Genomic DNA, 20,917 nt, shown 5'->3' on the forward strand with positions numbered 1-20,917 from the left:
CAAAAGGCTCTGCATTGGAAATGCCACAGATGGGGCTGCCAACATGCAAGGAAGGTACAAAGGCTTCTCGTCACTCTTAGCATCACAGTCCCCTCACCATGTTCATGTGTGGTGCTATGCCTATGTGCTGAATCTGGTTCTTTCTGACACCACTGAAATTGTGATTGAGAGTGGATCACTTTTTCATCTTCTTAATGAAACAGCAGTGTTTATCAGAGAACCACATCAGAGGATGAATATATGGGAGAAAGAAAGCCACAGCAGCAGACACAAGCGCATAGCTCCCATTGGAGAGACACGCTGGTGGGCAAAGCATGAGGCGTTAAAGATGATGTTTGGCTCCTTTGGAAATCCCCAGGACTGTCTTTATGTTGATGTTCTGTGCACCCTGTCAGCCATTCAAGAGCAAAAGACAGTAAAAGGCAATGTTCAAACCAAAGCAAGAGGTTACAATGATGGCCTGCTGAAACACGAGACAATCCTGACAGCTCAAATATTCATGAGAATATTTGAGCAGACAACGCCCCTGTCAAAATACTTACAAACAGGAGGGATGGACATCCTCTCTGCCCACAGGATGGTGCTCTCTACACATGAGGCCCTAAAAGAGGTGGCAAGAGATTTCAGGGCAGTCAGGGGTGCTGTTGACAATTTTGTGAAGTGGGCAAATGAGAAGCTGGAGGAGCAGCAGGATGAGGAGATGGACATGGAAGTGGAGGCTTCACTACCTCAAAGAAGACCGAAAAAGAAGAAAGCCATGCCAGGAGAGATGGCAGTGGATGAAACATCCAGTGATGCTTTCAAAACCTATGAGGTAAAGGTCCACAACGAAATAATGGACACCGTTATTGAGGCCATTCAAAGACGATTTCTGACACATGGCAGTTTATATGCAGACTTATCATTTCTGGGCCCCAGACACTTTCCAGATATCAAAATTAGTGGTGTTCCTGATTCTGCACTCCAAGATCTGAGCAGGTGCCTGATTAAATTTGACAGTTCCGCAACAGTTAACAATCTGCAGGCAGAACTGCAAAGCTTGGCAACCCAGTGGGAAATGCTGAAACGATCACCACTGGAAGCATATGCATCCAGGACTGTGGAGGAAGGACCTGATGAAAACAAGGAGGAGATGACAATTATCAACAAAAGCTGTGCCTCTTGCAAGAACTGCCCACTGTATTGTTACCAAATTCTCCTTCGATTCAACTTGCTCACAGATGCATATCATCATGTAGCTCTTGCATACAAATATTTACTCACCCTCTCAGTGACACAAGTCGCTTGTGAACGGTCATTTTCTACCCTTAAATTCATCAAGAGCAGACTGAGGAACAGCATGAATGCAAGTAAGTTAGAGGCCTTCATGTTGATGTCCTCAGAAAAGGACATCCTCATGGGTCTCGAGACAGACACCGTCATTGACAGAGTTGCAGAAAAAAGTGAACTACTTCGGAAACTCCTACTATACTGAGGTCTCGTCTCATCTCATCTCATTATCTCTAGCCACTTTATCCTTCTACAGGGTCGCAGGCAAGCTGGAGCCTATCCCAGCTGACTACGGGCGAAAGGCGGGGTACACCCTGGACAAGTCGCCAGGTCATCACAGGGCTGACACATAGACACAGACAACCATTCACACCTACGGTCAATTTAGAGTCACCAGTTAACCTAACCTGCATGTCTTTGGACTGTGGGGGAAACCGGAGCACCCGGAGGAAACCCACGCGGACACGGGGAGAACATGCAAACTCCGCACAGAAAGGCCCTCGCCAGCCATGGGGCTCGAACCCAGGACCTTCTTGCTGTGAGGCGACAGCGCTAACCACTACACCACCGTGCCGCCCCCTATACTGAGGTAAGGTTTTTTAAATATTAACACTAGCTATATTATTCAGCGAAATGTTCTATTCAAAATTACATGAAATTGAAATTGGGACACAAAAACATCCCCTTTCATTGATTCCTCTTTTTTCCTCTTAGGAAGCCCCTGTCTCTCAGGTTTTGTTGACTGTTCGTTGTCACAAAGTAAGCAATATAAGTATGGAAACTTATTTGTTTTGTTTGAAATATATTTATAGTGATTTTTTGCCATCAACATTCATTGTATCCTTTTTCTGTTACTATTTTAAGGTTCCATTTCAGGATACTCATTCACCATTGTTCACAAGATTGACAGGCATTTGGGTTCTGGGTAAGTATAGATCAATCTGATTTTTTAGAAATTAATATTTAATGACAATTTCGTCATTTATATGTCTGCCATTCATTTAGGATGCCATTTGAGAGGATTTTGTCATAGATATTCAGGGGTCACAAGTCATGATTCAGCAAGTAAGTGCACAATGCATTTATGTGCCTATTTATCTGGCTTTCCCAATGTTTTTCCAGTTAGTAGTCTTTGTAATGCTTTCATGGACATGAAACATCTATTCTATCATCTATTAATCTTCATCATCTATTCTATCTATTCTAACATCTATTAAAAATATTTGAAGCTGTCATTTAAAAGTGAGTGTAAACTTGTTTATGTCTCACCTCTCTGCATCTCCCTCTTTATGAAATCCTGCTCCTCTGAAGGGTCTTCTGGCATACATAGATGTTCATAGGATCGTCAGGGTATGAGAGCGTTTGTTCAAGTCAAGTGAGCTATCTACCAGGTGAGTAAACATAATACACCTCACTACAATATAAAAGTGTGATGACCCTGAGGTTGTTTTGAACATTTATTAACTTGTATGTACCTAACCTTAAATTGTTGTAATGTCTTCCTTTTCCTTTCTGTCTGTGTACTTGTGTGTGTGATTGGCTGCAGGTGGGATGATTATGAGAGTGACTGTGTCAGTGTGTAGGTGTGTCCAAGTAGCAGATTGGACTGAAGACTGCAGATAAGGTCGGTTCCTCCCAGCTTCTGGGGACTCTCTTCCAACCATGCCCCATTGTGTGCAAGAAGCATTTTAAATAAATCATTGACTGCATAGTTACTGTGCATTTGTTGGTGTTTTTTGGGGGCCGGGAATTCTTGCTTTAAATGTTGCACCATTTCCCCTTGGCCAGGATGTAACAACCGTAAAAAAAATGTACATTGCTTCATGGAAAACATACTTAAACAAGTGCAATGAGAGACAGCAACCTGGCCCCAACCGGTGTGTTTGGCTCCCCGTAAAGATGGCACACACACACACTGCAGGGGGACAGACTAACAGACGGGGTCATTGCAATACCTGGCCAAACCTCCTCCGGGGGGGGGGGCAGGTTACTAGTCGTTTGTACTCCGGTAATTATGAGCCTGTCGAAGTCAAAAATGCCCGGCCCGTTTTTTTGTCCCAGTCCAGCCCTGGTGTTAATCACTGTGTTTATCGGCAGGACGCTCAGGCTGTCGGTTTTTTCACTACTGCGCATGCATATAACAGACATCCCAAGTCTCCCGGAAGTTCCGGGAGTCTCCCGCATATTAATAGTGGCTCCCTGATGCCCGCAAATTGGAGAATATCTCCTGGAATCTAGAGCAAGCGAGCAAGAGCGTGCACGCACAACATTAATGTCTGCATCGCGCATATGACGGAATGCATGAGGGAGGCTGCGTGTGTGCCTGTTCATGTAGCACATGCTAGATAAAGAGTATCCTGATTGGTTTACAGACATCCCAACCTGCATAGGTTATTATTTGTTGATATTATATTATGGTGCTCTGTGTTGTTCTCATTTATGTACCGTATTGGCCCGAATATAAGACGACCCTGAATGTAAGACGACCCCCCCCCCCCCCCCCCCCCTTTTCCAAGTTCATCTTTGGGGAAAAAGTTTTTTGAAGACCAAATGTTCATTCATATAAAGCGTATTTATTTCAAAATTCTGTTTAAAATTAGAGGCTTTTGTTTTTCACATTTAAATAGAGGTCATTTCAGTCTCATTTCCGTGAACACTTTTCATAGAAGTAAAAAAAGAGGCTAAACTGCAGGCTACTAGACAAGCCAAATTAAAACATTTAAATTGCATTAATTCAACAAATTTGTCAGGTTTAGATTGAAAGTTCATAAACTTCAGAATGTCAATGCATTAACTTCCCATAGCCTACGGGTATATGGAATAAATTTGCAGAACAGTGCAAATGCTTTAAACAATGCATTAAACAATACATTAAGGTTTACAATAATAAACAACTGAAACAATGGAAAGGGTAGTTTGCTAAATTACAGCTACTCAGCACAGAGATCCGCAGCCTCACTTTGCTCACTCTCACTGTCCTCACTTTCACTTTCGTTTTTGGCGGCATTTTGTCTAGTCCGCGAATTTAAGACCCTTTTTAAGAGCTATTTTTTACAACAAAAACACCGTCTTATATTCGAGCCAATACGGTATTTAACAACAGTATCAAAATACTCCGGTTCTTGAAATAAATGCACATTAGTCATGAACAATGGTAACTACTCTCTTCTGTGTTATTTTTGACAGAAGTAAAATCAGGGGTGAAAGTAAGCTGGTCCTGGCCGGTCCGGCGTACCACTAAAAGATTTGGCCGTACCGGAAAGGAAAATATACTGTCTCTGAAAAAAAAAAAAAATGCACTTTCAGCACACACCTGCTAACAGGGCTGTGCAAAGACCTTTGGAGGGGCAGGGGCTCAACATTCAAAAAAGGGCACTTGGAACAAATTTTTCACACAAGTTAACTTTATTCTCATCTCATTATCTGTAGCCGCTTTATCCTGTTCTCCAGGGTCGCAGACAAGCTGGAGCCTATCCCAGCTGACTACGGGCGAAAGGCGGGGTACACCCTGGACGTTGCCAGGTCATCGCAGGGCTGACACATAGACAACCATTCACATTCACACCTATGGTCAATTTAGAGTCACCAGTTAACCTAACCTGCATGTCTTTGGACTGTGGGGGAAACCAGAGCACCCGGAGGAAACCCACACGGACACGGGGAGAACATGCAAACTCCGCACAGAAAGGCCCTCGCCGGCCACGGGGCTCGAACCCGGACCTTCTTGCTGTGAGGCGACAGTGCTAACCACTACACCACTGTGCCGCCCGTTAACTTTATTCAAAACTAAATTTCAATTGCAACTGAACATTGTGTGTGTGTGTGTGTGTGTGAGAGAGAGAGAGAGAGAGAGAGAGAGAGAGATCCATCTAAATACTGCAGTATTCTTCAAAGCAGCAGTCTTCGGTTTGCCATGTTCTTGAAAATGTCTATGACAACACTGTATTCAATATGGATATCTTTCTCAATTGCCAGCAGAAGAAGGTCTGACAGCCTAGAATATGTTGTGGACGTCGTCATTCAGCCTTAAGTTTTCGAAGCTGCTAGAATATGTTATTAACGCCATCGTTCAAACTAAAGTTTCCGAATCTGCGACGTCAATGAAATGGATGGAACAAACGGTTTAAATATAGCCTAGGCGGCTTCATTAAATGATAAACAACCCTACGCATTTACTGTTGTGTTCTAAGCTGCACAATATTGCATGTTCAGATAAGAAATGAAAGGAGACTTTCAGTGTGACCTTACCATGCCGTTCCTCGCACTGTCTCCCACTGTCAACCGCCTGCATGCGCTTTCTGCACGGAGGCTCACTGAATGCATGACGTCACGGATTGATGCCCGCATTTACATAGAAAAACGTTATTTTATAAAAATATAATTTCATATATTATTGTCAAATTGTAGAGAATATTGATGTTGGAGCTAACTTATCTTTTACAAATATTAAAAAAAACAACAAAACAGTCCCTATGAAAAGGGCACTTTGGACAGCAAACAGAAAAGGGGCAGGGGCTAGAGCACCTGTAGCACCGGTTCATTGCACGGGGGTGCCTGCTAACGTCAATTTACCAAAAGCAACACGTTTTCCTCAATATACATTGCATATAACTCGTTCTGACCTGTCTCTGAATTCTGTCTGAAGTGAATTCCTTCCTGTTTCACTCGACAGACAGCGTGCGAGATAGTGCGCGGAGCCCACTGCTTAACCATCTTGCGCCAACGTGTGCAGCTGGTATCCAAAGTGTTTTAGTAGACAGAATGTCTAAAATGAAAAGTTAGTTTTCAACTGTTCAGCTAAAAAAAAAATGTTATTAAAACGATTGTGTTGTTGAAATGATGTTTGCAATTTTATTTATAATCAAAAACTGATACAGGTGGATGATACGCGCGCACACTATGACTCAAAATAATAGTAACGGCAAGCAATAAAAGTTACTTTCACCCCTGAGTAAAATTCATACATGAATAAATTTTGGCGAGTTGATTTTCTGTTTGGCTAGTTACTTTGGAAGGTAACTAGTCCAGCTGGCTGGTGAAAAAATATACAAATTTCGAGCCCTGAAAATGTATCATATTATTCATATTTAAGTGAATAATCAATTCAGTCATCATAACTTGGCATTTTTTTTGCCCAAGCAATCAAAAAGAAGAAATTTATTCAATATTTTCACTCATCCGTGAAGGAGGGGCTTTAATTCTTCATGATGGAGTTATTTTATATGAAAATCAATTTTACAAAAGCATTTGAATTGTAATCAAAAGAATTTTCCACACTGGAGGCCAGATAAAGCAAGATACTATCTTTATTCTTATTAAACATGACAGAAGAAACAGTGTTAGATGAATGCAAAAAAAGAGTAAAATTAGAAAATGTATTTTTTGACCATAATGTCCCAAATGAGAGACCAGTTTCTGAGACGGACCCATCAACTTCAAAAACTGACTGTTCTCTTGCTGTCTAATATATCCCACCCCTTAACAGGTGCCATTGTAATGAGATAATCACTGTTATTCACTTCACCTGTCAGTGGTCATAATGTTATGGTTAATCGGTGTATGTTTATATATACACCTGTTTTATAACATGCGTGCACTGTCGGTGTGGGTTTGTGTGTGGGCGGGTCACTGGGTACAGCAGTCTTCCGAAGACCCATCTGTGGTATAGCACCAAAGGTAATTATAACCGTGGTAACCACATGGATGGTCAGGCTTACAGGTCTTGCCATTTAGAGCTGAAAGATTATCACTAATCTTGCAGCAGTAGTCCCAGTTATCATTGTAATCAGTGTAACACCAGGTGTAATCTTTACCATAAAAGGCACAGTTGTGGTTGGAACGGCAAGACTTCCCTCCCTTTCCTTTGCCCATTGGTAAGGGGGGACTGCAGTAGTCCCATGAATCGCCTTCCCTGCACCAGTAGTAGTCATACCCGTGTTTTCCACAGGTGTTGTCACTGTTACACGTCTTTCCACTAACTGTTATTATGGAATACTCAGGAGAACACGATTTCTCTTCAACTTTATCGTAGCAATAATAACCTCTAGCCTCCTCCTTGTACAGGCAAGAGGTAGTACAGCCCGGTACCTCCTCTGGAACGAGACTACAAACTAGCTCTTGAGAATCATCAGCGGTGTCTCTTCTTTGAATCCCTGTGCTACTTAGACTCTTAATGGGCCCAGTAAATTGTTGGGACAGTACACAAGTCAACCCAGACACATATTTCATGCCCTCTATCTTTTCAAACCAAGTCTTCGGGCTGTTGAAAGTCTCCCGTATTGTCACACCTGTTAGCCTTGGCCTCTTTAAAGGCACGCTGCCTTCAGTGTCAGACTGGCTTATGGCAGTATGAAGCTTATTCTGAACATCATCAGACATTTCCAGTTTGTCACTAAAGGGCAGCTGGATATGCTTATAAAGATACTTGATGGTTTCCTCAGATTTAGGTTTGTTAGAAAAACAGTCATCTTTGAAAATTTTTACATCTGTATGATAAAGAGAAGACAGCTGTTGATTAAGTTTTGGTATACTCATTATGCTTATTCTGCTGTCAGGTTGATTTTGCCCTATGTAGCCAAACGAAAAGGACAACTCATCATCAGCATCATTCTTATAACAGACAGCTGTCCAGACATGTGTAGGAACAGTGACCCTATCAAAATCTCTTGTGCCAGATTCATCAAATACGCCTTGTCTTGGAATTTTATAATTTTTTGAAGGTACAGTTCCTGTTACCAGGTAGGCAGTTCCCACAGAAGACCGGGCACTTAAAGTCTTCCTGACCTCTTGCTCCCATTGTTTCCAGTGGACACGGTTGAAGCAGGCATCCATAGGTGCACTGTTGGTGAGGGTGAACGTAGCCTTACGGCCATCCCCACACTGGAAACTGTTGGGGTTGAGGTGTCCTCTGTCGTAGCCCGTGTTGCTGTAATCATCATTCAGAGCTTGACTGGACTTGATCAAATCTCTGTCATATTTGCTCTCTGGTTGCATTGACTTATCTGAGATGCCTGAAAGCTGAACAAAATAAAATAAATAAATTAACCAACAAATGAATAGACAAATTCTGTTCATCTGTAATATATAATTTGACTACTATATTTTCGTTGATCAGTGAAGCTTTTTGTTTAGTGGCTCAATGACATTTAAAAGGACTGATTTCTCATCTCATCTCATTATCTGTAGCCGCTTTATCCTGTTCTACAGGGTCGCAGGCAAGCTGGAGCCTATCCCAGCTGACTACGGGCGAAAGGCGGGGTACACCCTGGACAATTCGCCAGGTCATCACAGGGCTGACACATAGACAACCATTCACACTCACATTCACACCTACGGTCAATTTAGAGTCACCAGTTAACCTAACCTGCATGTCTTTGGACTGTGGGGGAAACCGGAGCACCCGGAGGAAACCCACGCGGACACAGGGAGAACATGCAGACTCCACACAGAAAGGCCCTCGCCGGCCACGGGGCTCGAACCCGGACCTTCTTGCTGTGAGGCGACAGCACTAACTACTACACCAGGGTTCCTGCGGGGTTTTAAAAGGTAGTAAAAGGTAGTTAATTAAAATAGGCTAAATTATGGCCAGTAAAAAGTAGTAAAAGGTAGTAAACGTAATCTGACGTGGTAGTAAATTTTTTTGACCCCCATCCAACTGGGCCTATGTGTTTTCTAATTCGTTTAATTAACCTGCATGCCATAATAGCCATAAATTACTACATTTGGGTGAATCTATCTGTTGACCCGACTGGCGACATCTGCACGAGAATTACACAATGGGGAAATGCAAATTTTCAGACCTCTGGCTGGAGGAACCTGATTTTAAAGACTGGCTAAAGGCGGTAGATGGCAATCGGCGAGAGGCGTTCATTGAAAAGTTGATCGAAGAAAAGGTCAAACAACTGAGGCACATGTAATGCGTTGTGTGTGTGCCTGGTACGTTGTGTGTGCGCGCGCGCCTGGTGCGTTGTGCGCGCGCCATTTGAGGCATCCAAAATGTGATGAGCAAATCTGTTGAACTGTTCAAATGATTAAGATTAACCCTCTAAAACACTGATCTCTGGGAGGAAGGTGTTGACTCTGCCCACGGGCCTTCACGACTACAGGACTGGTGCAAATGACTATCTTAAGCAAACTTGGCAATGTGTTGAGAGACTGCCAAAATAGGGCTTGGGTTATGTGTGTTTTGTATCTTTAGGGTGTGTGTCTTGTCTTTGTCATGTGTGTGTGCACCCATGTGTGCGTGCGCCTGGTGCGCTTTGTGTGTGTGTGTGGGTTCGTGTTTGCCATTTGACCTGATTTAAATGTAATGAGCTGATGTACCTAAGCACATAAGATTTTTTGTGCAAATCTGTTCACCTGTTCAAAAGATTATTCCACAAACAAAAGGTTGGCCATCTTGAAAGTGTTGGCCGACAAAATGTAATCAGATCTTGTACCTAATGTGAAGTGTTGACACACAAGGTTTAGTGCAAATCTGTGTACCCGTTAAGAGGTTATGGGCCACAGTTTCACAGTTCAATAAAATTATAACTTATATGTGGAAGTTTGTTTTCTTTTATGCAAATATGCATTACTCCATGTGTAGCCCTAGCAATGGGAGGTTCTATTATGTGTCCAAAGGGAAAGAGTTACACTACTGGTACGTTCAGATTTTCTTTCTATCTTGTCTCATCAATCCAACTCTTTGGGTAGAGTTGTCACTAACTTATATGTGGCACATTCACTTGGACTAACACATACACTCAAAGATTACCTTGTTAAATTATGAGAAAATGTCCAAATCCAAATTGTCGCTGTGGTAGTAAAAAAAATTGTGAAGGTAGTAAAAAGGTAGTAAAAAGGTAGTAAATTCAACATAAAATATCTGTAGGAACCCTGTACACCACCGTGCCACCCGGACTGATTCTTCTTTTATTAAATACAGGTTTCCTCTTATCTGATATTCAAGTCTTTTTACTCTTTTCACCTTTTCATTCACCTTCCCTCTAATTTCAAAGTAATCATATGATGGAAATGCTAACATGTGGAAGTGTCACCCTGTGCACTGAGTGTTTGCATTTGCACTTTAGAGCTCATCTATAAAAAGTGAAGCCACCAAAGGTTTAGCAACAACATGGCACAGGTATTTAGGCTTCATTTCTGTAGAATGGAAGTAAATGAACTAACTCAGATCAGCTGTTCTGGAACCAAAAACACAGTGTTTCCCAACTCAGGGTTCACAGACTCAGAGTTCAGGGTTCAGCTCAGAGTTTGTTAAACCTGCGAATTTGTCAAGGGCAAGGAATTGAAAATAAGGTTAAAAAAAGGGTGGATACTTAGACTTGAATTTTCAGTTAAGCAGTGGTGCATATTGCATATTTTTCAGAATTGATCCTTCTCACTCTCCAAAGAAGAAAAACATCTTACCTGAGGTTCAATGAACCAGTTGCCGCTTTTTCGTCCATCCTGGCTGCCACAGTTGTTATCAAGAAGGTAGGCACTGTACACAGGAATCTTGTGGTATGTTGAGTAAAGTGAAGCATAGAAATACCCACCATAGTTATATTTCTGGCAGATTTTCTTGGCATTTTGATCCATGCCCTGTGGTTCAGTGCGCTCATAAAAGAACTTACGGCACCCGTTAAAATTATTAACAACTTCTGCCCAAATGGGCACTTCTGCCAGGGTCATGAAGATGAACAGAGCCAAAATGATCATGGTGTAAAGTTTTGGAGGCAGTCAAGTTCTGTCAATTCTTTTGCTTTCAAGTTCACAATCATATACCTGAAGACAAGGTTAAAGCTGCACAATCTGATTGAGAAGACAGTGGATGTAGCTTGAAAATATAAACAAGTATAACCTCCAAGTCCCAACCTGTCTCTCTCCACTCTGCTCCGTTGCCTCCAAAGCCCCTCCCCTCAGAAGAGGCTGCCGTGTACCTTGTGAAATGGCAACGTTGCATGCCAACAATCAAGGAATAAATCTTTCTATCCATCCATCATCTGTAGCTGCTTATCCTGTTCTACAGGGTCGCAGGCAAGCTGGAGCCTATCCCAGCTGACTATGGGCAAGAGCCGGGGGACACTCTGGACAAGTTGCCAGATCATTGCAGGGCTGACACATAGAGACAAACAACCATTCACACTCACGGTCAATTTAGAGCCACCAATTAACCTAACCTGCATGTCTTTAGACTGTGGGGGAAACCGGAGCACCCGGAGGAAACCCACACAAACTCCACACAGAAAGGAAAGGCCCTTGTCGACCACTGGGCTCGAACCCAGAACCTTCTTGCTGTGAGGCGACAGTATTAACCACTACACCACCGTGCCACCTGGAATAAAACAGAAATATGGCTTATTCAGCATCAATTGTGAATCCTTTCAGGTCTCGTAGCTCCCTCCACCAAGTGACAGCTAAGGATGGGGTTTGAAAATTGATCTTCATATTTTTAAAAAATCGATAATAGGCACTATCTTTAAGTAGTGATTTTATTAACTTAATTTCATCCATTTATTTATTTTATTGTTGTTTAGGATAGAAACTGCTTTTGCTTCTACCTTCTCACTCCACTCTCTGTACTAGCATGTAGAAAGGCAGGAGTAAGGCATGCAGAGAAACAGGGTGTGCCTGTTAGTCAGTCTCACAATGGCAGAATGGAAACAAAGCGCTGTTCTTTGAAAATGCTTGAACCTGTTGATGTGAAGAATCACTCCGGAAGAGGATACTAATGTATATTAACATTTGTTGGACATTTTTCAACCTGACTGAACCTGCGTTTTATAATTGCTCTCATTCAAAATTAAAACAAAAGCTTTCAAGTACAACTCTTGATGTCTGCATTTACCAACTTTCACTATAGAAATCACAAAGATTTCTTGTTTCTGTGTACCCGAGAAGACTTTTTAAAATATCAGTATTCATATCGGTGTTGGGACACTAGATTCAGTACAGTATGACTCAGTATCAGATTGAAAAGAAAATCAGTGGTCCATAGCATGTGCACAAGCAGCAACACACCATCAGACACTCTTCCTGGCTCTGTTTGATTGCTTTGATTTGAGCGTGGTGGGTTGTTGAAAACATGATTAGGAGCACTAGGTTGAGGCAGAGGAGCGTGATTTTTCACAGGTTATCTGTCTATGTATTACTGTCATGGCATAGTGATAGTTCTAGCAAATATGTCAAAGAGGCTTTTTTTTAAATACAGGTTACCTACTGCAGGTTTAAAGAGATAAGGTTCATCTTTTTTTTTAACAGGAAAGCAGGCAAGAAATATCAGCCAACATGGGTGTGGTTCACTCGATCTCAAATTCCATGCTTCTCAACATTTCTGTTCGGGATGAAACACTGGATACTGACAATACACACTGAAGTGCAGTTCAAAATGCCCATGTCACGTGTCAGTCCCAATTTGCTGTCTCTGACAGTCTGGAAGCTTTTGTTTCTTTGCTTGTTGTGTGGCCATTTCGCTGAAATATGTATTGATCATATGTATTGATAACCTAACATAACATACCAGAATAATGGCCATCATGGGCATTTTTTTCATCCAATAATTTCTCACATCAATATACAACCCTGATTCCAAAACAGAAGCCAGGGAGAATTGAGGTGACAGGAACCTGAGCTAATCGGCTCATGGGATCTCAGTCCAAACTTAAAGATCAAAAATTCCTGAGTGGACTTGATGGCTGGATAGACAAATTATCTATGTGGCATGACATCAACGTGTGCTGGAAAGAATCCACATGATATCGCTAAAAGGTGGAGCAAGAGGGAAAAGAAAGTCATCCAAAGCTTGCTCCTACAAGCCATCAAGCTCTACAGCACCAGTGTAGGAGGTGTAGGTCAATTGGATCAGTGTGTGGCTGTATGTTCACATCAAAATAAAAACAAGAGGTGTGGTACTTGTGCATTTTTTCCACTTTTTGGCTGCAACCTGTGTGTGATTTGACTCTCGAAACACTGGACTGAGCTCATTGATGCAAGACTGCTGAAGTGTCCGTCATCTTTTGGTGCTAATTCAGCATGGAATGAATGAAACTGAACGCTTGTTACCATGGACAGGAAGTGTGTGTGAACCATTCCTTATCAAAGTTTCAAAATCACAGCTTGTAGGATTATGAACAGGACATTCTGCAAAGGAAATTTTTATTTTTTTTACAACCCCGATTCCAAAAAAGTTGGGACAACGTACAAATTGTAAATAAAAACGGAATGCAATAATTTACAAATCTCAAAAACTGATATTGTATTCACAATAGAACATAGACAACATATCAAATGTCGAAAGTGAGACATTTTGAAATTTCATGCCAAATATTGGCTCATTTGAAATTTCATGACAGCAACACATCTCAAAAAAGTTGGGACAGGGACAATAAGAGGCTGGAAAAGTTAAAGGTACAAAAAAGGAACAGCTGGAGGACCAAATTGCAACTCATTAGGTCAATTGGCAATAGGTCATTAACATGACTGCGTATAAAAAGAGCATCTTGGAGTGACAGCGGCTCTCAGAAGTAAAGATGGGAAGATGATCACCAATCCCCCTAATTCTGCGCCGACAAATAGTGGAGCAATATCAGAAAGGAGTTCGACAGTGTAAAATTGCAAAGAGTTTGAACATATCATCATCTACAGTGCATAATATCATCAAAAGATTCAGAGAATCTGGAAGAATCTCTGTGCGTAAGGGTCAAGGCCGGAAAACCATACTGGGTGCCCGTGATCTTCGGGCCCTTAGACGGCACTGCATCACATACAGGCATGCTTCTGTATTGGAAATCACAAAATGGGCTCAGGAATATTTCCAGAGAACATTATCTGTGAACACAATTCACCGTGCCATCTGCCGTTGCCAGCTAAAACTCTATAGTTCAAAGAAGAAGCCATATCTAAACATGATCCAGAAGCGCAGATGTCTTCTCTGGGCCAAGGCTCATTTAAAATGGACTGTGGCAAAGTGGAAAACTGTTCTGTGGTCAGACGAATCAAAATTTGAAGTTCTTTATGGAAATCAGGGACGCCGTGTCATTCGGACTAAAGAGGAGAAGGACGACCCAAGTTGTTATCAGCGCTCAGTTCAGAAGCCTGCATCTCTGATGGTATGGGGTTGCATTAGTGCGTGTGGCATGGGCAGCTTACACATCTGGAAAGACACCATCAACGCTGAAAGGTATATCCAGGTTCTAGAGCAATATATGCTCCCATCCAGACGACGTCTCTTTCTGGGAAGACCTTGCATTTTCCAACATGACAATGCCAAACCACATACTGCATCAATTACAGCATCATGGCTGCGTAGAAGAAGGGTCCGGGTACTGAACTGGCCAGCCTGCAGTCCAGATCTTTCATCCGTAGAAAACATTTGGCGCATCATAAAACGGAAGATACGACAAAAAAGACCTAAGACAGTTGAGCAACTAGAATCCTACATTAGACAAGAATGGGTTAACATTCCTATCCCTAAACTTGAGCAACTTGTCTCCTCAGTCCCCAGACGTTTACAGACTGTTGTAAAGAGAAAAGGGGATGTCTCACAGTGGTAAACATGGCCTTGTCCCAATTTTTTTGAGATGTGGTGTTGTCATGAAATTTAAAATCACCTAATTTTTCTCTTTAAATTATACATTTTCTCAGTTTAAACATTTGATATGTCATCTATGTTCTATTCTGAATAAAATATGGAATTTTGAAACTTCCACATCACTACATTCCGTTTTTATTTACAATTTGTACTTTGTCCCAACTTTTTGGGAATCGGGGTTGTATTTGATCCGTACTTGGATAAATCTAACATTCATAGAATAACCCCCTCCAACTCATGCAAGCTGGTGAAAACGTACATGGAGAATATGAATCTAGTTGACCTTTGGAGAACACTCAATCCGTTAGGTAGAGAATATTCATTTCATTCCAAAATCCACAATGTTTATAGCCGAATCAATTACTTCTTGGTAGATGGGAAAATGCTGCAGTATGCCTTTAATCCAAAATACCATAAGATTATAATCTCTGACCATAGTCCTGTCACCTTTTCTTCAAAGTTAGATTCATTCACAAGACCGCAGAGGAATTGGAGGTTTAACCCTCAACTATTTGAGAACAAAAAATTCTGTGAATATTTGGAATCTCACATTATTCTTTGACACCAATGACAAGGACGATGTTTCACCTGTGTTACTATGGGAGACTTTCAAGGCTTATTTGAGAGGGTGCATCATTTCATACCAGTCCAGTGCCAAAAAAAGTAGCAGGATTGAACAATTAGAATTGGAAGAAAAAAATAAAACAATTGGATTCGGACAACGCTCAAAACCCCACAATTAAAAAGCATAATGAGATCTCTGCACTCAAATATAAACTTAATAATTTTTTATCTGACCGAATAAGTAGAGCCTTGCAATACACAAAACAAAGGTTTTTTGAATTTGGTGACAAACCACATAAATTGTTAGCGAGTCAGCTACGCAAATTGGAAAGTGACAGGAATATTCATAAAATAAAATCTGAATCCGGAGCTTTTTAATACACTACACGAGGACATTAATGCCGAATTTAAAATGTTCTACGAAAGGCTGTATTCATTTCCGAGCAGTGCACTGCCAGGGCTAATGCAATCATTTCTGGGTGACTGCAAATTGCCAGAGTTAGATCAGGATGACCGTAAATATTTAGATGCAGAGATCACCTGTGAAGAGATCATAAAATCTATCAAGTCGCTGAGGAATGGCAAAAGCCCAGGGCCATATGGCTTAAGCAATGAGTTATATAAACAATTTAGTGAAGTTCTGGCTCCCTACCTCCTTAGATTATATAATAGAGCCATTGAGGATGGCACCCTCCCTTCTACCATGAACGAAGCCATAATAACTCTAATCCCCAAGAAAGGTAGAGACCTAGAAAAGGTGGGCTCTTATAGGCCTATCTCTCTTTTAAACACAGACCAAAAGCTCTTAACCAAAACTCTAGCAAGATGCCTCAGTACGTGTATGGGAAAGATGGTGCACCCGGATCAGACAGACTTTATGCCCAAACGGAATTCATTCTACAATCTTAGACCCCTTTTCAGTATAACACATTCCCCCAATGACCCTAAGGAGGAACTTGTAGTTCTTAGTCTCGACGCAGAAAAAGCGTTCGACCAGGTAGAATGGTCATACTTGCTCTCAGTAATGAAAAAATTTAAAATTGGAGACAAGTTTATTGCATGGATTAAATTACCGTACAGCAACCCCAATGCTCGGATCCTGACCAACCAGACACTGTCTTCACAATTTGCACTTGGTAGAGGCTGTAAGCAAGGATGTGTACTGAGTCCCCTATTATTTGCTTTAGCCCTGGAGCCTCTTGCACAAACAATTAGATCACACACAGACATACATGGGTATAACACAGCTTACACTTCAAATAAGATCTCTCTCTACGCAGATGACATATTACTGTATGTGACTCAGCCCAAGACTACAATTCCAAAAATTTTGGAGGTAATTAATCTCTTTGGAACTTTCTCCGGATATAGAATCAATTGGGATAAAAGCGAGCTCATGCCAATACAGTTTACAGATGACGAATGGTTGAAGCGACTCCCTTTCAGAATAACCGCGGAGAAATTCACCTATTTAGAAATTGTAATCACGAAAAAATTTGAAGCCCTGTTCGATGAAATTTTACTCCTTTAATTGACAAACTCAAAACCGTATAGAATTTTGGAAAGCACTACCAATCTCCTTACTGGGTCGACTGAACGCTGTTAAGATGGTTTTCCTTCCCCAACTTCTTTATCTCCTGCAGAACATACCAATATTTATCACTAAAACCTTTTTCAAGAAACTAGACTCAATAATCTTACCATTTGTGGCAGATCACAGAATCCAGGGACACATGTCTGCCCGGGGGCATTTTGAGTTATTGACAGATTCAGAAAGTACAGTTTCTAAGCTTTCCAATGATGCCTTCCATGTGGAGATCTGACAATATTTGAAGAATGTGTGGCCTTTTGAAAGTGTATACTTCTTAAAACAGAAAAGGGAGAAAATCGCCCTCAAAGTTTTCCATCTCAGCTACTCTGGGTGTAGGGCGGGCACATAATGGTACTCATTTGCATGACATTAAGGAAAACCCTACCCCCTATGAGCTAGCACGATACTACTTTCATGTAAACAAAGATCACCACGTCAATTTTCCTTCCATGCAAAGTATGCCCAAAACAATTATGAAGTACAAAAATAAGTCCTAAAGTATACTTTAACGTTTTGTGGTTGAAAAATTACACCGTAAGAAAGAAAGATAGCACGATGATGACCAACTAACACAAAGCTAGTTTCATGTAAAGCCTCGGTCACAACCGGCCGTATGTGCTCCTACAGCCGGTCTACACGCAAAAAATGCAAGAAACACACGGAGAGCGCGCATGAAACGCACGAGAGCACACGTGTGATGTGCTGATTTTCGAGCCGCAGACCAGCCGCAGAGGTTCTTTGTCATGTCAAGCAAACTCTACGGGCGCTAACGTTTTTTTCAGGTTGCAAGACAAACTTACGGCCAACGCGCGTCTTTCTCCATGAACAAAAAAAAAACGCAGCGATTTGGGAAACGCCAAAAATCACACGGCCAAAAAATCGTACGTCCGGTTGTGACCAAACCAAACCACAACACTCTCCGTTACATGCAAAAATAACCACACAGCCTTAGATTAATAAACTTACCCCATCAGAAAGAGAAACGGCGCCTTGCACACACCAATGCCTCCGATGGAATGTAATCCTAGAACGGTCCGTGTATCATCCGATCATTCAAGTATTCCATTCAATCTGGAAAACGAGGTTGCGGGTTTTTTTTGCAAGAAATGGTTATCTCTGATGTAAATACCGTGTGTCTGTTTGCTTCGCGGTGTTTCAGCTCCTCTGCGCTCTGTTTAGTAACTCATTCCATAGTGAAATTACATGCCTGTATGCAGCTAAGTAGCCATGCGCTCAGCCCGTATCATACAGCTGATTCGCGAAAAAAAAACAAAAGACTTAAATCATCATGTGAATGGCCCATATGGTAATTTACCCACACCCCCCAGCAGGCTACAGTCCTGACAAAAACGAGACAATTTGCAACAAAAAATGTATGCTTTTCCAACAAAACAATCTATTATCTGAAATACTGATTGCATTCTTCAAGATCTCAACTTGCACATGATGGAAAAAAACAAAAATCACAAATTTCGAAAAAAAAATGCTTCTTTTGCGATTATCTCGGATTCGTTTCGGCCGACATGTGTCCCTGGATTCGGTGAGGGGTCACATTTATCTAGAACTACAAGTCACGCAGAATTAAAAAAGAACATTTATGTAAGCCTAAGGTGGTTGGTGGACTCGCTTTGCCTAACTTCACAGCGTACTACTGGGCGGCCTGCCTTCGCTCCGTGTCCTTCTGGCTGGACGACACGTCTCTGTCATCTGACTGGTTGGAGATGGAGAGGGAGGACTGCCTGCCCTACTCAATTGGTGCAATTATTCTTTCACCTGTGGCAGTGGATAAAAGCTGTTACAGACACAACCCAATAATACACAATATAATAAGGATCTGGAAACAAATGGAGAGGCACTTTAACCTCAGGAAAGTCTCTTTTTTTATTACCTATTGCCTCTAACCCATCATTCCCTCCCTCAAACATGGACAGCTTTTTTAATGCCTGGAAGGAGTTAGGTATAGTTAATATTGGTGACCTCTATGTCGAGGGAACTTTTGCATCTTTTGAAAAACTTTGGGAAAAATATGACCTACCCTGGACACACCGTTTTAGATATTTTCAAATCAGGGACTATGTAAGGGAGCATCTGCCTGGATTTGAAAATGCATCCCCTGATAAATTGGATGGGTGTTTGAAATTATGCACAAGTTCAGACCACGTAATATCCATCCTTTATGACAGACTGCAAAGTCTTCGTCACCCTGATATGTCTAAGATTAAATCTGAATGGGAGAAGGAATTAGTACTACAAATTACTACTAACACCTGGGACTCCATTTTAGAACATGTCCATACCTGCTCTTTAAATGCTAGACATCGCTTAATCCAATTCAAAGTCTTACATAGAATCCATTATTCAAAAGTGAAGTTACACAACATTTTTCCTGAAATTTCACCCCTATGTGATAAATGTGAATATACAGAAGCTGATCTGCTGCACAGCTTTGCCATGTGTGTCAAATTGCAAGGCTTCTGGGTTGATATTTTCAGTTTATTCTCAAAAATATTCAGAGTACAGATACAACCCGAACCAGTCCTAATAATCTTGGGTAGTTCAGACATGTTGAGATCTTTAAGAGTGACGCAACAGCTTCTACTGTCATATGGTCTGATCACAGCTAAGAAGCTGATTCTAATGTGCTGGAAAGGGAAAGAGGTGCCCACAGTGAAGAGATGGCTGACGGAGCTGACAGACACCCTTCATCTGGAAAGGATCAGATACTCTATAAAAGACAGAACTGAACAATTTGAAAAGATATGGCGACCACTGCTTTCCTTCCTGGAAAAGGAGCGGGCTTCCTGACCTACTAAATCCAGCGCTCGGGGTTGGGATTGGCTGAGGGGGGTGGTGAGGGTGGTTATGGGGGGGGGGGGGGGTCTTTTTTTTTTGAGTGGGTCATGCTTTGAATATATTCAACTGTCCATTATTCAGTACCGGACCTCTGTTGTTTTTTCTGAAAAATTAATAAAAATATTTGAAACAAAAGCATCTGTTAAAATTTTTTTTTTCCTGAAATCAGCTCTACCACCATTTGAATCAAAGCTGCTTTTCCCTAAAAGGCATTCCATGAGGCAGGACAAAATGTGAAGGCTGTACAATGTTTTAGCTGCAAATCGTATTTCACGTCACAGGCACTAGAAGCTTCTGGAAATGCCAACTGCCCCTTTAATTGTGTGTGTGTGTGTGTGTGTGTGTGTGTGTGTGTGTGTGTGTGTGTGTGTGTGTGTGTGTGTGTGTGTGTGTGTAAAATTTTGTTTTCTGTATGGTCTCTCTTGAAAGATTTGCCTTCATGGAGACCCCATCACTCAAGACATGAGCTGCAAAAGGACTGAATTCCACCACTGCAAACTCATTCGACGGCATTTATGATAGTGTTGATACACATTCCCTGGTGTGCAGGTACTGTATGGTGAAGGGGCTCTGCACACTCATACTGAGCACAGAGACACAGCAGGGCTGGTGGAGATTTCAGCTATTGGTATGACATGTGGAGTCGAGCAGCTCGGACCCAGGACCATCGTAGAACAGGAGGTAAATGAGCTGATCGAATGGACCAATGCACTCAACTTTGATAAGTAATTAACCTATGATTTATCTCATCTCATCTCATTATCTCTAGCCACTTTATCCTGTTCTACAGGGTCGCAGGCAAGCTGGAGCCTATCCCAGCTGACTACGGGCGAAAGGCGGGGTACACCCTGGACAAGTCACCAGGTCATCACAGGGCTGACACATAGACACAGATAACCATTCACACTCACATTCACACCTACGGTCAATTTAGAGCCACCAGTTAACCTAACCTGCATGTCTTTGGACTGTGGGGGAAACCGGAGCACCTGGAGGAAACCCACACAGACACGGGGAGAACATGGAAACTCCGCACAGAAAGGCCCTCGCCGGCCATGGGGCTCGAACCT

General features: G+C 41.8%; 1 protein-coding gene and 1 long non-coding RNA gene across 4 annotated transcripts; one reads left to right on the top strand and one right to left on the bottom strand.

Annotated features, from left to right (window-relative positions):
- The first annotated feature begins 1,566 nt into the window (after positions 1-1,566).
- LOC132867082 (uncharacterized) lies at positions 1,567-20,523 on the top strand. Of its 3 annotated transcripts, none has more exons than XR_009650680.1 (7): positions 1,567-1,858; positions 1,984-2,028; positions 2,134-2,194; positions 2,275-2,334; positions 2,581-2,660; positions 2,816-2,893; positions 20,397-20,523. It is a non-coding gene; the product is annotated as an uncharacterized LOC132867082 (long non-coding RNA). The 3 variants fall into 3 exon arrangements; XR_009650678.1 differs by lacking the exon at positions 20,397-20,523 and adding an exon at positions 10,637-11,673 and having other exon boundaries at positions 1,568-1,858; XR_009650679.1 differs by lacking the exon at positions 20,397-20,523 and having other exon boundaries at positions 1,571-1,858; positions 2,816-2,984.
- Positions 6,558-11,161, bottom strand: LOC132867081 (endonuclease domain-containing 1 protein-like). The gene is made up of 2 exons (XM_060899802.1): positions 10,678-11,161; positions 6,558-8,286 (listed from the first exon to the last, which is right to left on the bottom strand). The coding sequence occupies exons 1-2, from the start codon at positions 10,966-10,968 to the stop codon at positions 6,895-6,897; spliced, it is 1,683 nt and encodes a 560-aa protein (XP_060755785.1). The 5' UTR covers positions 10,969-11,161; the 3' UTR covers positions 6,558-6,894.
- Positions 20,524-20,917: the final 394 nt, after the last annotated feature.

This window comes from Neoarius graeffei, chromosome 19, assembly GCF_027579695.1.
Source record: "Neoarius graeffei isolate fNeoGra1 chromosome 19, fNeoGra1.pri, whole genome shotgun sequence".
Lineage (NCBI taxonomy): Eukaryota > Metazoa > Chordata > Actinopteri > Siluriformes > Ariidae > Neoarius > Neoarius graeffei.

What these genes read in the sequence shown, in the direction of transcription:
- LOC132867081 (XM_060899802.1), bottom strand. Translation starts at nt 10,968, where the DNA reads ATGATCATTTTGGCTCTGTTCATCTTCATGACCCTGGCAGAAGTGCCC. An exon ending in ACTGGTTCATTGAACCTCAG is followed by an intron (nt 8,287 to 10,677) that starts GTAAGATGTTTT and finishes TATTTTGTTCAG; the next exon opens with CTTTCAGGCATCTCAGATAA.